Consider the following 15,826-nt stretch of genomic DNA (forward strand, 5'->3'; position numbering starts at 1 on the left):
TTGTAAAGCTTATTTAAAAAAAAAAAAACACCTAAAAAAGTTTATTCTTTTAAGATAAGTAAAGACATATTTTTTTGTTTGTTTAAGAATGACATGTCAGCGGTTCGTCTAGTGTATGGCTGTATGTAGGGCTGGGCATTATGACAATATAAATTGTCAAAATGATGTAAAAATGTCTATCGTATATATTTTTCTATATCGTGATTCGTGTCAATCGCCTCTATAAATTTCCTTTTCCCCTATAATTTCACTTAAAACTTTTATGTAAATTTTGCACTCAAGTTCTTAAAATGAGAAAATACTCAGTACTCACACAGGAGTATATAAAAATAGGCTTTACCATGTGGTTATTTATTTTTTATATAGACAATTAATTTATTGAATTACCAGAAAACATGATATATCGTGATATCTATCCTTATTGAGATATGAAATTACCTATATTGCGATAGAAGATTTTGTCCATACTGCCCAGCCCCATCTGTATGTCTTTTGGTCTTGTTGTTGTCTTGGTATGAACCTTCCCAGGGATCTTGTTTCGTTTTGTTTAGTCTGCTTTGTTCTGTTTGTTTTATTTTGAGCCACTGAGTGCCTTCCTTCCGGGTGGAAACGCAGTTTTGTTTCATTTTATTTCATTTTGTTTGCTCTGTTTCTTGTTAGAGTTATTATCATTGTTGTCGTTGTGAATTTCCGTTTGACGTTTAGAGGGTTCTGTGTGAGTATGGGGGGATGTAGGGGGTGATGTGTGGTTGGGGGAGATGTATGTGGGTTGTTTTAAACTTTATTTTTTGATTTAATAACATGTAGACATGACAATCAGACATATGACACACACATATCACAGCAAAACAGACAACAACAGTATAATCTCTGGCAGTTACAATAATTCTTAGTTGGAGTAATTAATTATAACAATAATACCGATAAGGAGATGGCGTAGCAGAGGAAAAGTAATAATGAAAGTAGGTAAAAACAACGCTTAAGGTGCTGTTTTTGTGTGTGTACCCCGGGAAGAAAAGTGAATTGCATGTTGTTGAGATTTTGTCTCTATCACACCCAGGTTCCTGCCAGCACCTTCTTCTAGCCACAATGTATGCACTGAACTTCTGCTACCAACCAGTGGACCTGGTGCTGGTCATCAAATGTGGTATCCTGGAAATCCTCTCCATGCTGACCAACAACAGCTGTGCACTGATGAACCAGGGCTGGTTTGCAGCCTCTTCATCTGGATCCATGCTGCTAAGTGGGGCTGTTAGACTAGCTTGCGCCCGCCTGCTGCAGATATTGACTGTAGCTGCAAGGTGAGAATGAAAACAACTGCAACAAAGCGTGCATTTGATTCATTAAAACACCTTACATTTGCATAACAAATCATTCTGTGCTCTCAGCTCCTGTGAGGATTTGCTGCCCATGGAAGTATCCCATGCTCTAATGGAAGTGATGTGTGAGCAGCTCCAAACTCTCCTGTATACTTTCCACCAGCAGCAGACAGCAGAGCGAGGAACAGCTGAGAGAACAGATCTGGACTCCAATAGCAAGAGCACAAATCTAATTGGTGTTGTATATTTAACTATTTTAAACTTCACTGAAATATGTTTTACAAAGAACACAAAGATATTAATTTTAAGGACATATGTTGCCATAGTAAAAATTTTTTTTTTTGTTACAGTTTTTGAGTATAGTTTTCCTTGTGCTTTTGTTGTTTTAGGAGTGGAAAGCAGCAGCAAAGTAGTTGAATCTCAGCTTGCAGATTTCTTGGTGTTTCTGAGGCGTATTCTGTCGTTAAGAGTAATGAAAAGACTTTCTACTTTTGTCAAATGGATTGATCCACTCATGGCCATAATTTCACACAAGTGCTCTTCAGGTAAGACAATTTACAGTAATCATTACACACAGTGTTGATATTGTTTACAGTGCAGAGCAGTTTACTTCGGTTACTTTAACCTCCACCGTCCTCTTTTTCAGGATCCCCGTGCTTCCAGAACCTTCGCACTAAGCTTTTGGCCTTCCATGTTTTAGAAAGACTGTTACCTGCTTGTTCTGAACCTGCTCAAATTCAACAGGTACGATGTCAAAATGTAAATGCCGCATGCGAGTGAAGTAGCTCAAGAAGACATTCATGCACTCAACATTTGTGAATGTGATAATGAAGGCATTATCCATGACGTGTTTTCCTTTTCTCCGTTTTCTTGTAGATTGTTAAACAGCTCTTTCAGCTTGTGTCTATTTATATGTGGAAGGAACCGCTAGCTGAGAAGAACCACGAGGAGATGGCTGTAAAAGAAAAGGGGGTAATACATCATTGATTCCCTGATATCAACACTCACTGTTCTCTGTCAACTTTCTTTCAATAATAATACTATGTACTTATGTACTTCTTACTATAATATACCTTTTACTATATAATACTGCTATATAAGCAGTATACTTCTTAAGGCAGCGTATTGCTGCCACGCTAGAAAAGAAAACAGAAAACGTGAAAAGTTTACTGTTATAACAAGTTGTTTTTTCCACGTTATAACAAGATATTTTCACGTTATTACGACACGCAAACTTATCACGTTATGACAAGAAACTGTTCTCGTTATAACAATATGCTATTTATTTTGTTATAACGTGAAACTTTTCATGTTAAATCCTGTTAAAACGTGATAACTTAACGTTTCACGTCATAACGTGATCATCATTTATAATGTTACAATGTGAAACATTTCACATTAAAACAATATACAATAAAAAATTTTCTTGTGTGTCAGCAATACGCTGCCGTAACTTCCAGTGTCTTTCTATTTAAAACAAACTGTCATTGCAGTTCCATGGCTCGTCTTACCTAGTGTATATGAAAAAATAGGGCAGTCATTCTCCTTTTTCATGCATTATCGGATTAACAAACTATTTATAGCTAACATTTTAAAGGTTTGAGTTATCCCAGCTCTACTGTAGCCTGCACAGGATGTTCCTGCAAACCCTCCAACTTAAGTTGTGTGTTCTTATTTACTCATCCTGTTTTCTTGATTTGCAGAAATTAGTGCAGTACCCATTCAAAATGTGCCTGTTCAGAACGGGCCCGATTGCATTTAAATGGTATAAATGACTTGCTACACATCTCAGTTTATTCACAATTTGATCAAAATGTTTCCAAATAACCAGCCTCATCATAACCCTCGTAACAGTATCAGAAAAGGTGTTGATGTTTTTTGACAGTTTTGACAGAACGAATGCATTAATCCTCAGAAGACCGAGACTAAATGCTGTGTTTAGGAAGAAGTGAAATTCACTCCTGGCAGTAATGAAATTGAAAACAGCACGGCTGCTTGGTAGAACAGATGGGTCTGTTCTCAATGGTGGGGGTGGGATGAGAGGAAGTGAGAGAGGACAGAAAAATAACAACAAATTAGATTAGTGTCAGATTACAAAGAGCACGAGTATAAAACCCTGCAGTGTGATATGATAATTATTACTTCAAAATGTGATTTGCTCATCACTGATAATTGATCTACAGTAGAACTCTGTCAGCTAGTTAGTTTTAATACATTTTTCTTTTAATTTTCTTGTGATTTTCAGGATTTTTACATTTTAGTGGCATTTGTTATTTTAAAATTAAACGTTTTTTCTCACTCATCATGTTTTGCAGAACCCTGGCAGCTATGATGAATGTATTCCCATCGGAGATTTTTCCTTTGACCCACACAAGCTAATCTGCTGTTCTCTGGAGAGCGGGAACATCCTCTCTCACGGCTCAGGCGGGAAAGGTTACGGCCTGGCAACCACTGCCATCACATCTGGCTGTTTCATTTGGAAGGTAAGGACTGGTATAAAGAATTAAACACTCTACATAGTTAATCTTTCTTTATTAGTTTTAGATTAAATGTGCTGTTTAACAAACTGACCTAAAAACGTCTCCCCTCAGTTCTACATCACCAAGGAGAACAGAGGCAATGAGGGCACATGTATCGGCGTTTCCCGCTGGCCAGTCAGAGATCACAACCACCACACCACCACTGACATGTGGCTGTATCGTGCCTATAGTGGCAACCTGTACCATGGAGGGGAACTGGTCCGAACACTTCCTTCCTTTACCCAGGGCGACACCATCACCTGCATCCTGGACATGGAGGCTCACACCATCTCATTTGCTAAGAATGACAAGGTCTGTCCATATATTCCGTCTTTATTCAGGGCTTTTACTCTCATTGACTGTTGTGTTTTTCTGCAATCTCTGCGTGTTTATGTTTTTCTGCTAGGAGCCAAAGTTGGCATTTGAAGGTGTGGTTGCCTCTGAACTGTACCCCTGTGTGCTGTTCTACAGCAGTAATCCTGGAGAGAAGGTACTTGATATACTATTATAGGCACTTACTCCCAGTGTTGGATGAAGTACCTGAAAGCCACACTTTAGTAAAAGTACAGATACTCCCAAAAAATACTTAAGTACTATAACAAAGTTTTATTATTTCATTACGTTACACCACTGCTTACTCCCCATTTTAAATCTTGTGTAGGCATTACTTTTTATTGAGAACGCAACAAAATAGTGTTTATAATGTATTTGTACCAGGTGGCACTGCGTGACCTCCAGATGCGAGGCATGCCCAGTAACCTACTCCCCGGGGAGCCTCTCTGCAGCCCTCGGACCACGGTGCTGCTGGAGTCAACGGTGCAGCTCCTCCGTAGGCTCCACCAGTGTGACCAGTGGGCCTCCCACATCAACCAGTATATCCACAGCCACCTGGAGCTCATCGGTCCCCTGCTCAAAGACGATGACGGCTTCAATCCAGGTCAAGATACAGCTTTGGCAGTGGTTATTTTAAATAGACCTTGATTTAGTTTCATTTTATAACACTTTGCTAGCACAGGAAACCTTTATATCTTCATCTATTTTCAAATAAGGTAAAAAAAAGAAATAGACCAATAGTGAAGAAAGGGATCAATTTTGTCACTCATTAGTTTCTGAATCCTTTTATATGATATCTTACTAAAAGTTATTCCTCATTGTTTTTGCGTTTTCCTGTCCAGCAATAGAGTATGCCATGGTATATCTTCACTCTAGATTTAAAACTGAGCCCGCTACAATCTAAAAAAACGCAAGTTGTGTTAATGCATTAAAGGAATTAGTTGCATTTAACATATTTGCGTTAACGCCTTATTACCGCGTTGACTTTGACCCTACTGTTCTCACATTCTCCTGCAGGCCTCGGTCCCACGCACTATGAGAAGGAAGAGAATGAAAAAGGCCGAGACGTAGCCGGTGACGATGCAGGGGAATTGTTGGCACACCGTCGGTTCCTGTCAGAGGCCAAGCTGGCTGCTCTTTGCACCGAAGTGTGGCCGGTACTGGCCCTGATCGGAGGGGTGGACAGCGGTCTCCGGGCTGGAGGTCTGTGCCTGCATAAGCCCAGCGGGCGCAGGGCCATTCTGCTGGGAGTCCTGAAGGAAGGAAGCTCCCTGGCCAAGCTTCAGTGGGAGGAGGCGGACCTCTCTGTCAGGTATTACAAATATATATTTATGATATGTGTCTTTGCATATAAATTATGATTCTCATTAACTTCCATTAAACAATTCTTGTATTTTCCTTGTCTTGGTCCTTTCAGCATGTTTTATTACTCTGTATAATTCCTTTTTTTTTAGTGTTTAATTTCCCTCGTCTGTAATCTGTCTAGCATCTTACTTTATTTTTCATCACCTGATCTTACTTTCTTCTTGCTTCCTCCTCTCCATTCTTAAATCCATTAACCCCTGTTGAATCCGTCCTGGTGTCACTCCATGCTGTATCTGTGGGTTCTTCCCATCCTTTCCAATAACTAAGCTCCATGAATTCTTGGTCACCCAGCGACACGCCGATCACCTCATTGGAGCCCTGCGACGTGTCCTGCTGCGATGTCACCCCGCTCGGAGGCCTCAAACCAACGGTGTTGTTAGACCTGATTTATTTGATGGGGCTGCTGGAGGAGCAGGGATGGCAGGGGGCTTATCCAGCCTCAAAAAGGAAACACTCAGAGGAGAACATGAAGGAGAGCGAGATGGTCGAGGCAGACCCCTTCCCATCGCCGTCCTCAACCAAAGATGCCACAAAGACCGTTGACCATCCGGAGTTGACGTGTCTACCCCAAACGTCCCAAACCTCCAGAGTGGACGCCTTTGCACATGAACTGAGAGCGATAAGAGTCTCATACCTTCTCGTTGGAGCTTTGAAATCCCTGACTGTCATTTTTAGCTGTGAGAAGCTATCAGATTTGCTCCAAGTGCCTAAACATGACCCTCCCGGCTCCTCAGTGAGTCCTCTCTCCAGCCCGAACCCTGAGCAGGCCAAGGCCGGCAGCAAACAGTGGGATGAGAGCGCTGAGCTGAGATCGGTGCTGCAGTATGTGGTGCAGAGCATGGTGAAGTGGGCTGTCAGGCCTTGTCCCATCAAACAGAGCGTGACTCTTGTCGACCTGGAGAGGGCTCAGGTCATGATCTACAAAGGAGCCCTTAGCAGACTGCAGGAGGACAAAGAACACAAAGGTATCAGATTTCTGGATTTCTGGAAACAATTAAGAAATAAACAAGATAGTGACATGAAGGCATTGTTAAGCCACACAGCATGATTATAATATTTAATCATCATGTAGCCTTTGCAATGAAAGGATAGGGCTGCAACTAACAATTGTTTTCATTACTGTTTAACCTGCTGATTTTCTCGATTAACCCCCTGAGACCCGTGATCCCGATGTACACCACTTCTATGTGACATCAACTGTTGACCTGCTAGCTCCCCCTAAAGACCCCCTGTCTCTCCTAAAAAAGACAAAAATGGGTCTATTGTGGGTCTCAGAGGGGTTAATTGTTTGGTCTACAAAGCGTCATAAATAATGAAAAATGCCCATCGCAATTTCCCGGAGCCAAAGGTCACAACTTCAACTGTCTTGTTTTGTCTGAGCAACAGCAGACGACCCAAAGATATTCAGCTTACAATAATGTTTAGATGAGCAAAAGCATCAAATTCTCACATTGGAGAAGCTGAAACAATAAACTGTCAAATTTGACAATTAGTTTTCTGTTGATCAACTAATCGTTGTAGATCTAGCCGGTATGTAAAAATCACCATAAACACAGCTTTAAAATGGAAATGTTGAAATGAAACTCTAATAATCAATATTCAGACCTGAAAGACATCTTGACATGCAATTTTCTTATGAAGACTTGTGACCAGACTTGTCCTGAAGGAGTTGGACTGACAGACTAACAAACAGCTTTATTTTGTTGTATTCAGGGTCAAAATAAAACCTTTAGTATAATAAGTATTGGGTGGGATCTGACCTTCCTCTCCTCCTTGTCCTTGTAGAATCTGGCCACCACTCGTCCTCTCAGCCCATTTCCAAGTCCTCCAGCTCTGTGTCCCTGTACAGCGCGGGTTCAGAAGGCACTGCCATCTTCGGCCAATCAAACAGAGCCTCTGCCTCGTCCTCTAACACCGACCTGGCGTCCTCTCTGCCAACAAACCTGCAGGCGGATGGCCTTGATAACTTCAACCCTTTCTTTCCCATCAGCCTCCTCCAGTGAGTATAACATTAATTTGATTTAACTGTAGGTTGAGTAATTCATACTAAACATGTTGAATGGACACAAACACAATAACTAGAGTTATATCTTCAATTCTAATGTTGTCACTGATCGCTACAGACCTGTATCTTTTGGCAGCACCACCTTTTCTGAAGTCCAGGGAATGGGTGAGTTAGGATGTATATGAACAAAGAGAGTGAGGATTCTGCCTGCACTGTCTTTAACCTCAGCTGCAGCTCTGCCTGCTTGTTCTTCTCCTAACCCAGCCAGCTGATCCCAGTGTCAGTGTTGTTCCTGCTTTCAGGAGGCAAACAAACAAACAGCCTCAGTGCTATATAATCAAACAGGAAATACAATCAAAGCCCTGCAGAGAGGAGAGTTTTGACAGGAATAGTACTAAGCTCTTTGCCAAAGACTCTCACAGTACAAAGCACATATTGTACCACACCAACCAAAACAGGGATTGAGCATTTAAAGAGGACCTATTATGCTTATTTTCAGGTGCATACTTGTATTTTGGGTTTCTACTAGGACATGTTTACATGCTTTAATGTTCAAAAAACGCTTTCTTTTCCTCATACCAGCTGTGCTGCAGCACCCTCTCTTGTACTTGTACTCTTGTACTAGTCAAATTACCACAGCAAACAGTTCAATGACCCTTCTGCTCCCATTTTATTTCTAAGGTAACACCCTTTGGCGTGGACTTTGGGCTTTGTAACTTTGCAGACATTTACATGCACAAAAAAAACAATATAACACACTAAAGGACAGGGAAAAAGCACAAAGCATAATAGGTCCTCTTGAAATTACTGACATATAAGCAGGGTCTGAAATGAACTTTTTTCACTTCCTGCCACTGTGGCAGGTAAGTCTTTTTTTTTGTCTGCCACTCGGAAATTTGATCTGCCACTTTTGAAATCTATACACTTAATGAAGCAATAACATTTTAGATCTGATGTCATTTAATGTTAGATTTTACACAAAAAAACATTATATACATGGTAAATTACAGAGTTCAAATTACACCGTAGCTTTTGGGGGAGCCCTATCAGGGGTGGGAGGGTACTGTACACAGTACTGTACACAGTACTGTACTGTACTGTACTTTGTTATTGTCATATATAGTGGTTGTTTGCATAAAACACAATTCAAATTATTAGGAAATAAATGATTTTATTCTTATTTAAATATTTGCCTTGATTAAAAAAATCTTGGCATCAGTGGTTTAATTATGTATCATAGTTCCCCCTCTATTATCTATTTTATACTGCTGTGAAAACATCTCCTACAAACAACTGGATTAATTCAAGTTTCTCGCCAAAAACTAAATTTTACGAGATTACATTTGAACACATCATAATAACGTTAGATGTTTAGTAGTAGTAGTGCCATGCTTTTGAGAGCATTTGTTTTTTCTCTCAGCTGTGGCTCTGGTCCCATACAAACTGAAACATGATACAGCAAGCGTATGTGTCATTGTGCACGCGCGACTGTCGGAAAGCATCAATAAAAGGAATCGATCGTCACACAGGCATGAGATGCCAAGGAATCAGACAACTAGGAGCACCGATTGATGATTTCACCAGTGCTAATTTCAGACCCTGCATATAAGGATACATGCTTGGTTTATTGTGGTTTTTAGACATCTCCAGTTGGAGTGTTAAATCAGGTTAAATAAAACTCACCTTATTCCTTCAGATATGTTACATTTCAAATGTTTATACAGGACTGAACACTGGCAGTATTATATAGCACCACTTGCACTGTGTTATTACTGTCTATGCTGTATCTTCACTCCCTCCAGGCACATGGTCTTAACTCGGTTCCCCACGCTTACCGGCCTGGTTAGCGCTCCCCCCGCGCTGCACCCTTGCTTCAGCCTGGCCAGCTCTGCTTCTTGTGACGCCTTCACAGAGCAGCAGACTAGCTTCATGGAACCAGGTCCCTGCAGCACGCAGGCCAGAAGCAGCCTGGGTAAGAACAAGCGCAGAGGCCTTAATGGGGGAAAAGCTGTCGGGACATCAATACGTAGACAAGAAAAGCGTCTAATTTAAATGTCTCTCCTAATTTAAAATTAGTGACAAATGACACACTGTTAAAAAAGAGTAGCTCTGCTAAGCGTTGCAGTCCTGCAGGTCAGTTCATTTCTAAACAAACCTTTTCCCCATGCTGGCTTCATAATCAAACACGCTACTAATATAATGTGAAAATGAAGTTGTTGTAAAAGGAGTAGATTTATGATTACTCTGTGGGAACTGTCTGTCTCTTGCATGGTCTTATATGTTCAGCTATTTGTCTCAAAACAGCATGTGTTTTGCTTTGCTATAGGACAGTGATAAGATATTTAAACTATCAAATGCACGCATGACACAGTTTGTGCCCTCACATGCTTGAATGGCACCATTTTTGTTCATCATCAGTTATGTTGGTGTTATTTTTTTGTGCTTTTTGTAGTGTGTAAACTACTAAAGAAGGGAAAATAGAGCAAAATGTGAAAATAATATATTATTCTGACAAATTTCACTACAGTCTACGCGTATTAATGAACATTTCATGGAGCCGTGGGCTTTGTTTTTGTTTTCTGTTTTTTGTGTACTTTTCCTTTTCTCCTCAACCACCAGAACGGACACAAATGTTTGTCACCAGTCGGTTGCTAGAAATGGGATTCTCTATGAGACATATCTACTGGGCCGTGGAGGCAGCAGGTACTGCTTTGTGGAGTGTCTGATATCACTCAATGTTTTGCTTCATGTGCTTTCTATTTTTAAACATAATGTCCTTCACTGTGTGCTGCAGCCTTTTAAGAAGTATAGTTTTTGAATGGAAAACAGCATCATATTTCTTAGATAGAAGACTCTTAAAGTATTAGTTTAAGGATCAAAATGATGCTGTCACTCATGGTGGAAATAAATTGAGGCTTTCTTGTTGTTATTTTGTTGTTACAATTGTCATGTATTTGATATATACTGTATATATATTATGATTAATAGGGTGTTCAAAAAGCATGTTTTTCTGCCTCAAACTGTCTGTACCTCCAATGCAATGTTATTTGTTGATTAGTTGTTAGATTTGACTCACTTCTCATGGGAAAAAGGAACAAATGCAAAACCGATTTTCACTAAAATGTCGCTCACAGAATATATCGGCTTCTAAGACCACAATTTCACCACATTGGAAAGGTGAACAAATTCTGATTCTTTGCTCACGCACGGCACCTATCAGTATACGTGTTATTGGCCCAATCCCAATGTCCACACTCACAGACTCACAGACTTTTGCGTTCCCACAAAGTCTGTGAGGGTTTAGGGCTGTTCCACTGTCAGATCATCAAGTCCTTTACGTCTCTCTCACAGACATTTTGAGCCCTTTATGAACACTTTCCGTAAGTCTGCATATCTGTATACTTTGCCTGAGAGAATTACCCACAATTCATAGCGTTGTGACGTTAAAACAGGGTTACCACGGTTACCAGGGGAAGCCAGGATGCATAAAAAAACAAAAACAAAGAGGACAGCACACAGGTGTTCAGCCAGGCATATTGAAATTTGCACAGAAACATTAAGGATTTAAGTTAGACAAAAACAATTCAATGTTTTTTTTTGACAGTTACCTCTATTCTCATAAGGCAAGAGCTTGAAGACGGTCAAATAGGAAGTAAAATAAAAACAATAACGTGATATGTCGCCGCAAAGTGCTGTCCCATTCATATTTCTACCATTTCAAGCCCTTGCAGCCTCTCACATTCAACCATTTGCCAGGTGACGTCAGTCAAGTCCCTGGGGGTTCAGGGTTTAAGGTGTTAGGGGGGACATTGGGATTGGGCCTGCTTTAATCACAAACTTTAGACCTCCCCTCACTTATCATTTCACACCTTAACCCTTGTGACACACTCTGTATAGTCAGAGCAGATGTGCTGGTCTGACCTCAAACAGCACAAAGACGCGTGATCATCTGGTGGTGATGTCCAACACGAATTAGAAATGCAACACTCTGTGATCCATCTTTTCTTTTTGAACTCTGACAGTTCAACTTCCCTGTGGTCCCTCCCAGATGTAGCAGGTGACTTGGACTCTCAAACCATCGAGGTGTTGGCCAGCTGGATGCTAGAGCACCCCCTGACGGAGGAGCAGCAGGCAGTTGAGTCAGCTAGACCGGAGGGTGCTCCTGACACCCCGTCGCCAGATGGGCCAGAGACGGTACAATGTCCCGAGCGCCCCACCAGTCAAGCCAATGAAAGGTCAGGGATCTGAGGAACATGTTGACATTTTTTAACTTGGTACGAGCATTATGGTATTATTAATAACCAGTAGAATGATGGACTGTATGTTGTTTTGTTTATAGTCTGTTGCCTGGGCTCGACTGGATAGAGAGGGAGAACTTCTTGGATGTCCACCTCACTAGGAACAGACCTCCTCCAGCACGGCGGCGACGCTCTGGCCCGAGTCAGAGGACCTCTTTTCGAAGGGCAGGTCAGAGTCACAGCTTTGTAACAGAAATTAAATGTGCACATCAAAGCTCATGTGTTTTAAGAGCAGACATTGGTTGCATCCGAAATTCCATACTAACATGCTATTTAGTACGCTAAAACAGTGAAGAAGATTTTTTAGTATTTATTAAGTTGTTAAATTTTGGTGAGGAAAAACTGTCATGGCCATTTTCAAAGGGGTCCCTTGACTTCTGACCTCAAGACATGTGAATGAAAATGAGTTCTATGGGTACCCAGGAGTCTCCCCTTTACAAATGTCTACATGCTGTTTTCGAGCTTCAATTACCTGATTGAAATATTGTGATCAACCTGTGCTGTGTCTCACAATAACAGTCTTACTATGCATTTTTACTGTTCACTTCAATTTGAAGCAAACACCATCTTTTCAGACTTGCCATCACCCAACCCCCTCCCGCAGCTGTACCAACAGCACACGTCGGTCAGCGATTGGCCGGAGCAGGTGGAGTTTCATCCCTACTCTTCTGAGGAGTCCGAGTTGGGCTACATGGATGACCCATACCATGAAGAAACGTATGAGGACCTGCTCACCCCTTCATTCTTCAGCTTGGAGAGGGACACGCTCCAGATAGTAGAGGTGACACACACACTGTCATCACCAAGGCTGCGCTAAACAAAACAAAAATATACAATTTGTGATTACTTTGAATATGCAAGTCATAATTCCAAAATCAAAACAACAAACATTGTTCACATGATGATTTCTTTTTGTTTCATTATCTGTTTGAAACATAAAGGCAGTGCATAATTGTCAGGCTGTTCTATTCTCTCATTGTCCTTATTACTAAAAATATCACAATCCCATCGTATCACCCTTTTTTTTTTAGGCCGGAGAGGAACACAGTCAGATGGTGAAGTGTGAGCTGTGCAACACCCTTACCCTGCAGTTTAACAATCACATAAAGCGGCGTCACCCAGGTTGCGGTCAGAGTGCTGCGCGTAAGGGTTACGACAGCACCGGGGCCTACGTGGACGTCTGGTTCAAAGGGGAGTGTGGCTCCAACTTCCCCTTCTACCTCCTCTGCAGCTCCTGCAGGGAAAAGTATCTGGCTGCAAACCTCAGCGACCCAACTTCTAAATATGAAAGGTATAGTACATAACACAGGGAAATGAGAGATGCATGCAACACAATACACATAGCAACCATTAATGATGCCTTTAGACTGTTTCATGCTTTTATTCAGATTAAAGTAAACTGGTTATGTAGCCTGTTATTTATCATCGTTGTCTTCCTTTTGCTTCAGGATTAAAGGCCTGACATCTGATTTGATTGGCCAGTTGGACAGCACTTCTGATGGTAGGAAAGGTTACGTTCACTCTGAAATGAGAAGTTGTACAGAACAATTTGATCTTTAAAATTGTGTTCAAATTATTTTATTTATGAATAGTGCTTGTGTTTGCTCAGATGATTGGGAAATGAGCCACCAAGATGAGTGTGACACAGACAAGCTGACAGGACTGGAGGACTTTGGGCTTCTGCTGAGACCTCTGGGTCTGACTGAAAAGAAGCTGGTGCCAGACCCCATTGCCTTCTCTGAGCCAGATCCCCTCGGAGCCCTGGTTTACAGCTCAGCTGACCCTGCAAGAGCAGCAGCTCCTAAAGGTATTATGTTTTTTTTATAGAAAGACCAAAGTCCTGTCATTTGCTTGATGCATTTTAGTCACTTTGAGTTCAAAAGTGTCTCAAAATATTTCATTCAGAAAAGTGTTTGTTTTAACTCCGATCAAACGGTCAAACTAGACAGCGCTGATCAAATATGAATCAGTATTCTGTTACTGAAATAGACTGTAATGACATTTCTTAGATATGAGAAAACATGTTAAATCCACGTTCATGGTGAAAATCAACGTTATATTGACGTGGACGGGAGAAAATATAAAGATTGGAATGAGCAATGTGGGGAAAAAATAGCTTTCTGCAACACAAAATCCGCATCTTTGCATCAGTCGGCATTGCCTCTGCATGATTTTCAGTAATTTTTTCTGCAGGTCTACCCTGAGTCAAGGACAGTCTGACACTAATCCAACCACAATTAAGATTCTGTTATCCACACGCCTCTGAATCTGAAATTGCTGGCCATATATGGAGCAGTTACTCCGTAGCTAACTGTCCTCTTGTTCATGTCTCTGTAACTTTCTCTCTGCTCAAAGATTTAGCCCACTTGTTGTAACACCCACCCACAACCCCTCTGTGCTTGTTGGCAGCAGGAGAATCCAACCTCAGTCAAACTTGCTGCTGCATAGTGACTCATCACTTATTTATCAGAGCTGCCCGGGCATCTGATGCACATAGCAAAGTACTCCCAGTTGTCCCAGTGTTTTTTTTTTTTTGCATGCCCACACAAGATGGTGTGTAAAAATGAGTTTAGCCAGATGTATCCGGGATTTGTCCAATGATTTACTCCAATAGAGTGCCTTTTGAAATGTGTTTTTGCTCACCAGGGACTGCCCTCGTTGAGCAGAAGACCTCTCTGAGCCTCGGGCAGCAGGCGGTATCACTGAGGGACTCTCATGATAGACTAAAAGCTTTAAGAAGAGTCACCTCCACAGCCCAGATTCTGCTGGCTTACAGCATGGTGATGAGAGCTCTGTCTCAGACCGCCTCCAGGTACGTTTGACCAGAATATAATAGCCTTTATGAGATATATTGTTTCCAACAATTCAATGTGGTTTCAAGAGTCTTCCTTTATCTTCCTCTCCAGTGCATCAGTGTGCAGCCACTCTAACGGACTGGAGTCCTTGGGTCTGGCAGATATCCGTATCCTGGTTCGTTTAATGACACTAGCAGCAGGGGGCAGGGCTCACACCTGTGTGGACAGACAGGCAGGTGTGAAGGGGCCGGCGACGGAGCGCAACAACTCCTCCTGCCTCAGCTTTCTTACCTCAGCCATCGGCAGCGTGGTGTCCCACAGCCCTGCTGCTTACAGGCAGCTAGTGGAGATATGCACTCAGGTCAGCTGTCTTCAGTTAATCCACTAATCATAAATACAGTATAAACACTATGGATGGGAGATCTAAAACAGTGGTTCCCAAACTTTTTCCTTGCGTGACTCCTTTTCTATCATTGAGTAAACTGACGACCTCAGATTAAGTGGCATATTTTATGGCTATTTCATATTATATTCAATGCATAACATTAACAGTACAGAACAACTGATAAACTGTACAATTAACCCAAATAGTGAACGCAATAACTGCAGGAAGGTTGTGTAAAACGAGCAGATTATTTCCTGTGAATATTGCATCAGAGATGAGTTTTCCTCTTATTTTTAGGAACTTTTAATACAATTCTTTGTCTGTACTACGTATTTATTTTTTTTTTTTTTTAACAATCATACATACTTAGTAGCCTTTTTTCCATTTAAAGGATGAAATTATGACCCATTTAAACATGTAATTATCCTGGCTTTAAAGGATTATTGAATTGTGAACAAAAATAACTGTTAGCAAATGAATGGGAATTCTAAAATATCTTTTTACTATTCCTGCCTGTACTGTAGGACCTGATGGCCGCAGCTACAGGGGTGAACATTGGGGCCATCAGCGACCCACAGCAGCAGATAGGTTGTCTGAACTCCAGTCTAACAGCTGTAGCCCAGGGAGCCCAGCAACAGAAGGACTACAGTGAGCAGACGCCCCCTACGTTCCTAGTCACACAAAATCTGGTGTCCCTGCTCACGGAGAAGGGAGTTCACTGCTACGGCCCAGACAAGGCAGAGCACGAGGCCAACGGTGAGAGGAAGTAGTTTATTTATTACAGTGTTTGAAATCTTGTGATGGTGT

The 15,826-nt window shown here is 41.4% G+C and overlaps 1 protein-coding gene across 2 annotated transcripts in view; it reads left to right on the forward strand.

Annotated features, from left to right (window-relative positions):
- LOC141757885 (putative E3 ubiquitin-protein ligase HERC1) overlaps positions 1-15,826 on the forward strand; it is a 49,446-nt gene that overhangs the window by 21,175 nt on the left and 12,445 nt on the right. Inside the window, exons 30-52 of one of the 2 annotated variants that reach the window (XM_074618793.1) lie at positions 1,061-1,301; positions 1,389-1,555; positions 1,709-1,864; positions 1,966-2,063; positions 2,196-2,291; positions 3,635-3,802; positions 3,911-4,150; positions 4,245-4,328; positions 4,556-4,775; positions 5,189-5,483; positions 5,804-6,501; positions 7,322-7,535; positions 9,344-9,513; positions 10,161-10,244; positions 11,590-11,776; positions 11,881-12,008; positions 12,397-12,620; positions 12,871-13,130; positions 13,288-13,340; positions 13,449-13,646; positions 14,486-14,651; positions 14,746-14,995; positions 15,544-15,775. In XM_074618793.1, coding sequence (XP_074474894.1) covers positions 1,061-1,301; positions 1,389-1,555; positions 1,709-1,864; positions 1,966-2,063; positions 2,196-2,291; positions 3,635-3,802; positions 3,911-4,150; positions 4,245-4,328; positions 4,556-4,775; positions 5,189-5,483; positions 5,804-6,501; positions 7,322-7,535; positions 9,344-9,513; positions 10,161-10,244; positions 11,590-11,776; positions 11,881-12,008; positions 12,397-12,620; positions 12,871-13,130; positions 13,288-13,340; positions 13,449-13,646; positions 14,486-14,651; positions 14,746-14,995; positions 15,544-15,775 — 4,629 coding nt within the window. The remainder of the gene's footprint in view (positions 1-1,060; positions 1,302-1,388; positions 1,556-1,708; positions 1,865-1,965; positions 2,064-2,195; positions 2,292-3,634; positions 3,803-3,910; positions 4,151-4,244; positions 4,329-4,555; positions 4,776-5,188; positions 5,484-5,803; positions 6,502-7,321; positions 7,536-9,343; positions 9,514-10,160; positions 10,245-11,589; positions 11,777-11,880; positions 12,009-12,396; positions 12,621-12,870; positions 13,131-13,287; positions 13,341-13,448; positions 13,647-14,485; positions 14,652-14,745; positions 14,996-15,543; positions 15,776-15,826) is intronic. The other variant, XM_074618794.1, reaches the window with a different exon arrangement.

The sequence above is a fragment of the Sebastes fasciatus genome, chromosome 19 (assembly GCF_043250625.1).
Source record: "Sebastes fasciatus isolate fSebFas1 chromosome 19, fSebFas1.pri, whole genome shotgun sequence".
Taxonomy (NCBI): Eukaryota; Metazoa; Chordata; class Actinopteri; order Perciformes; family Sebastidae; genus Sebastes; species Sebastes fasciatus.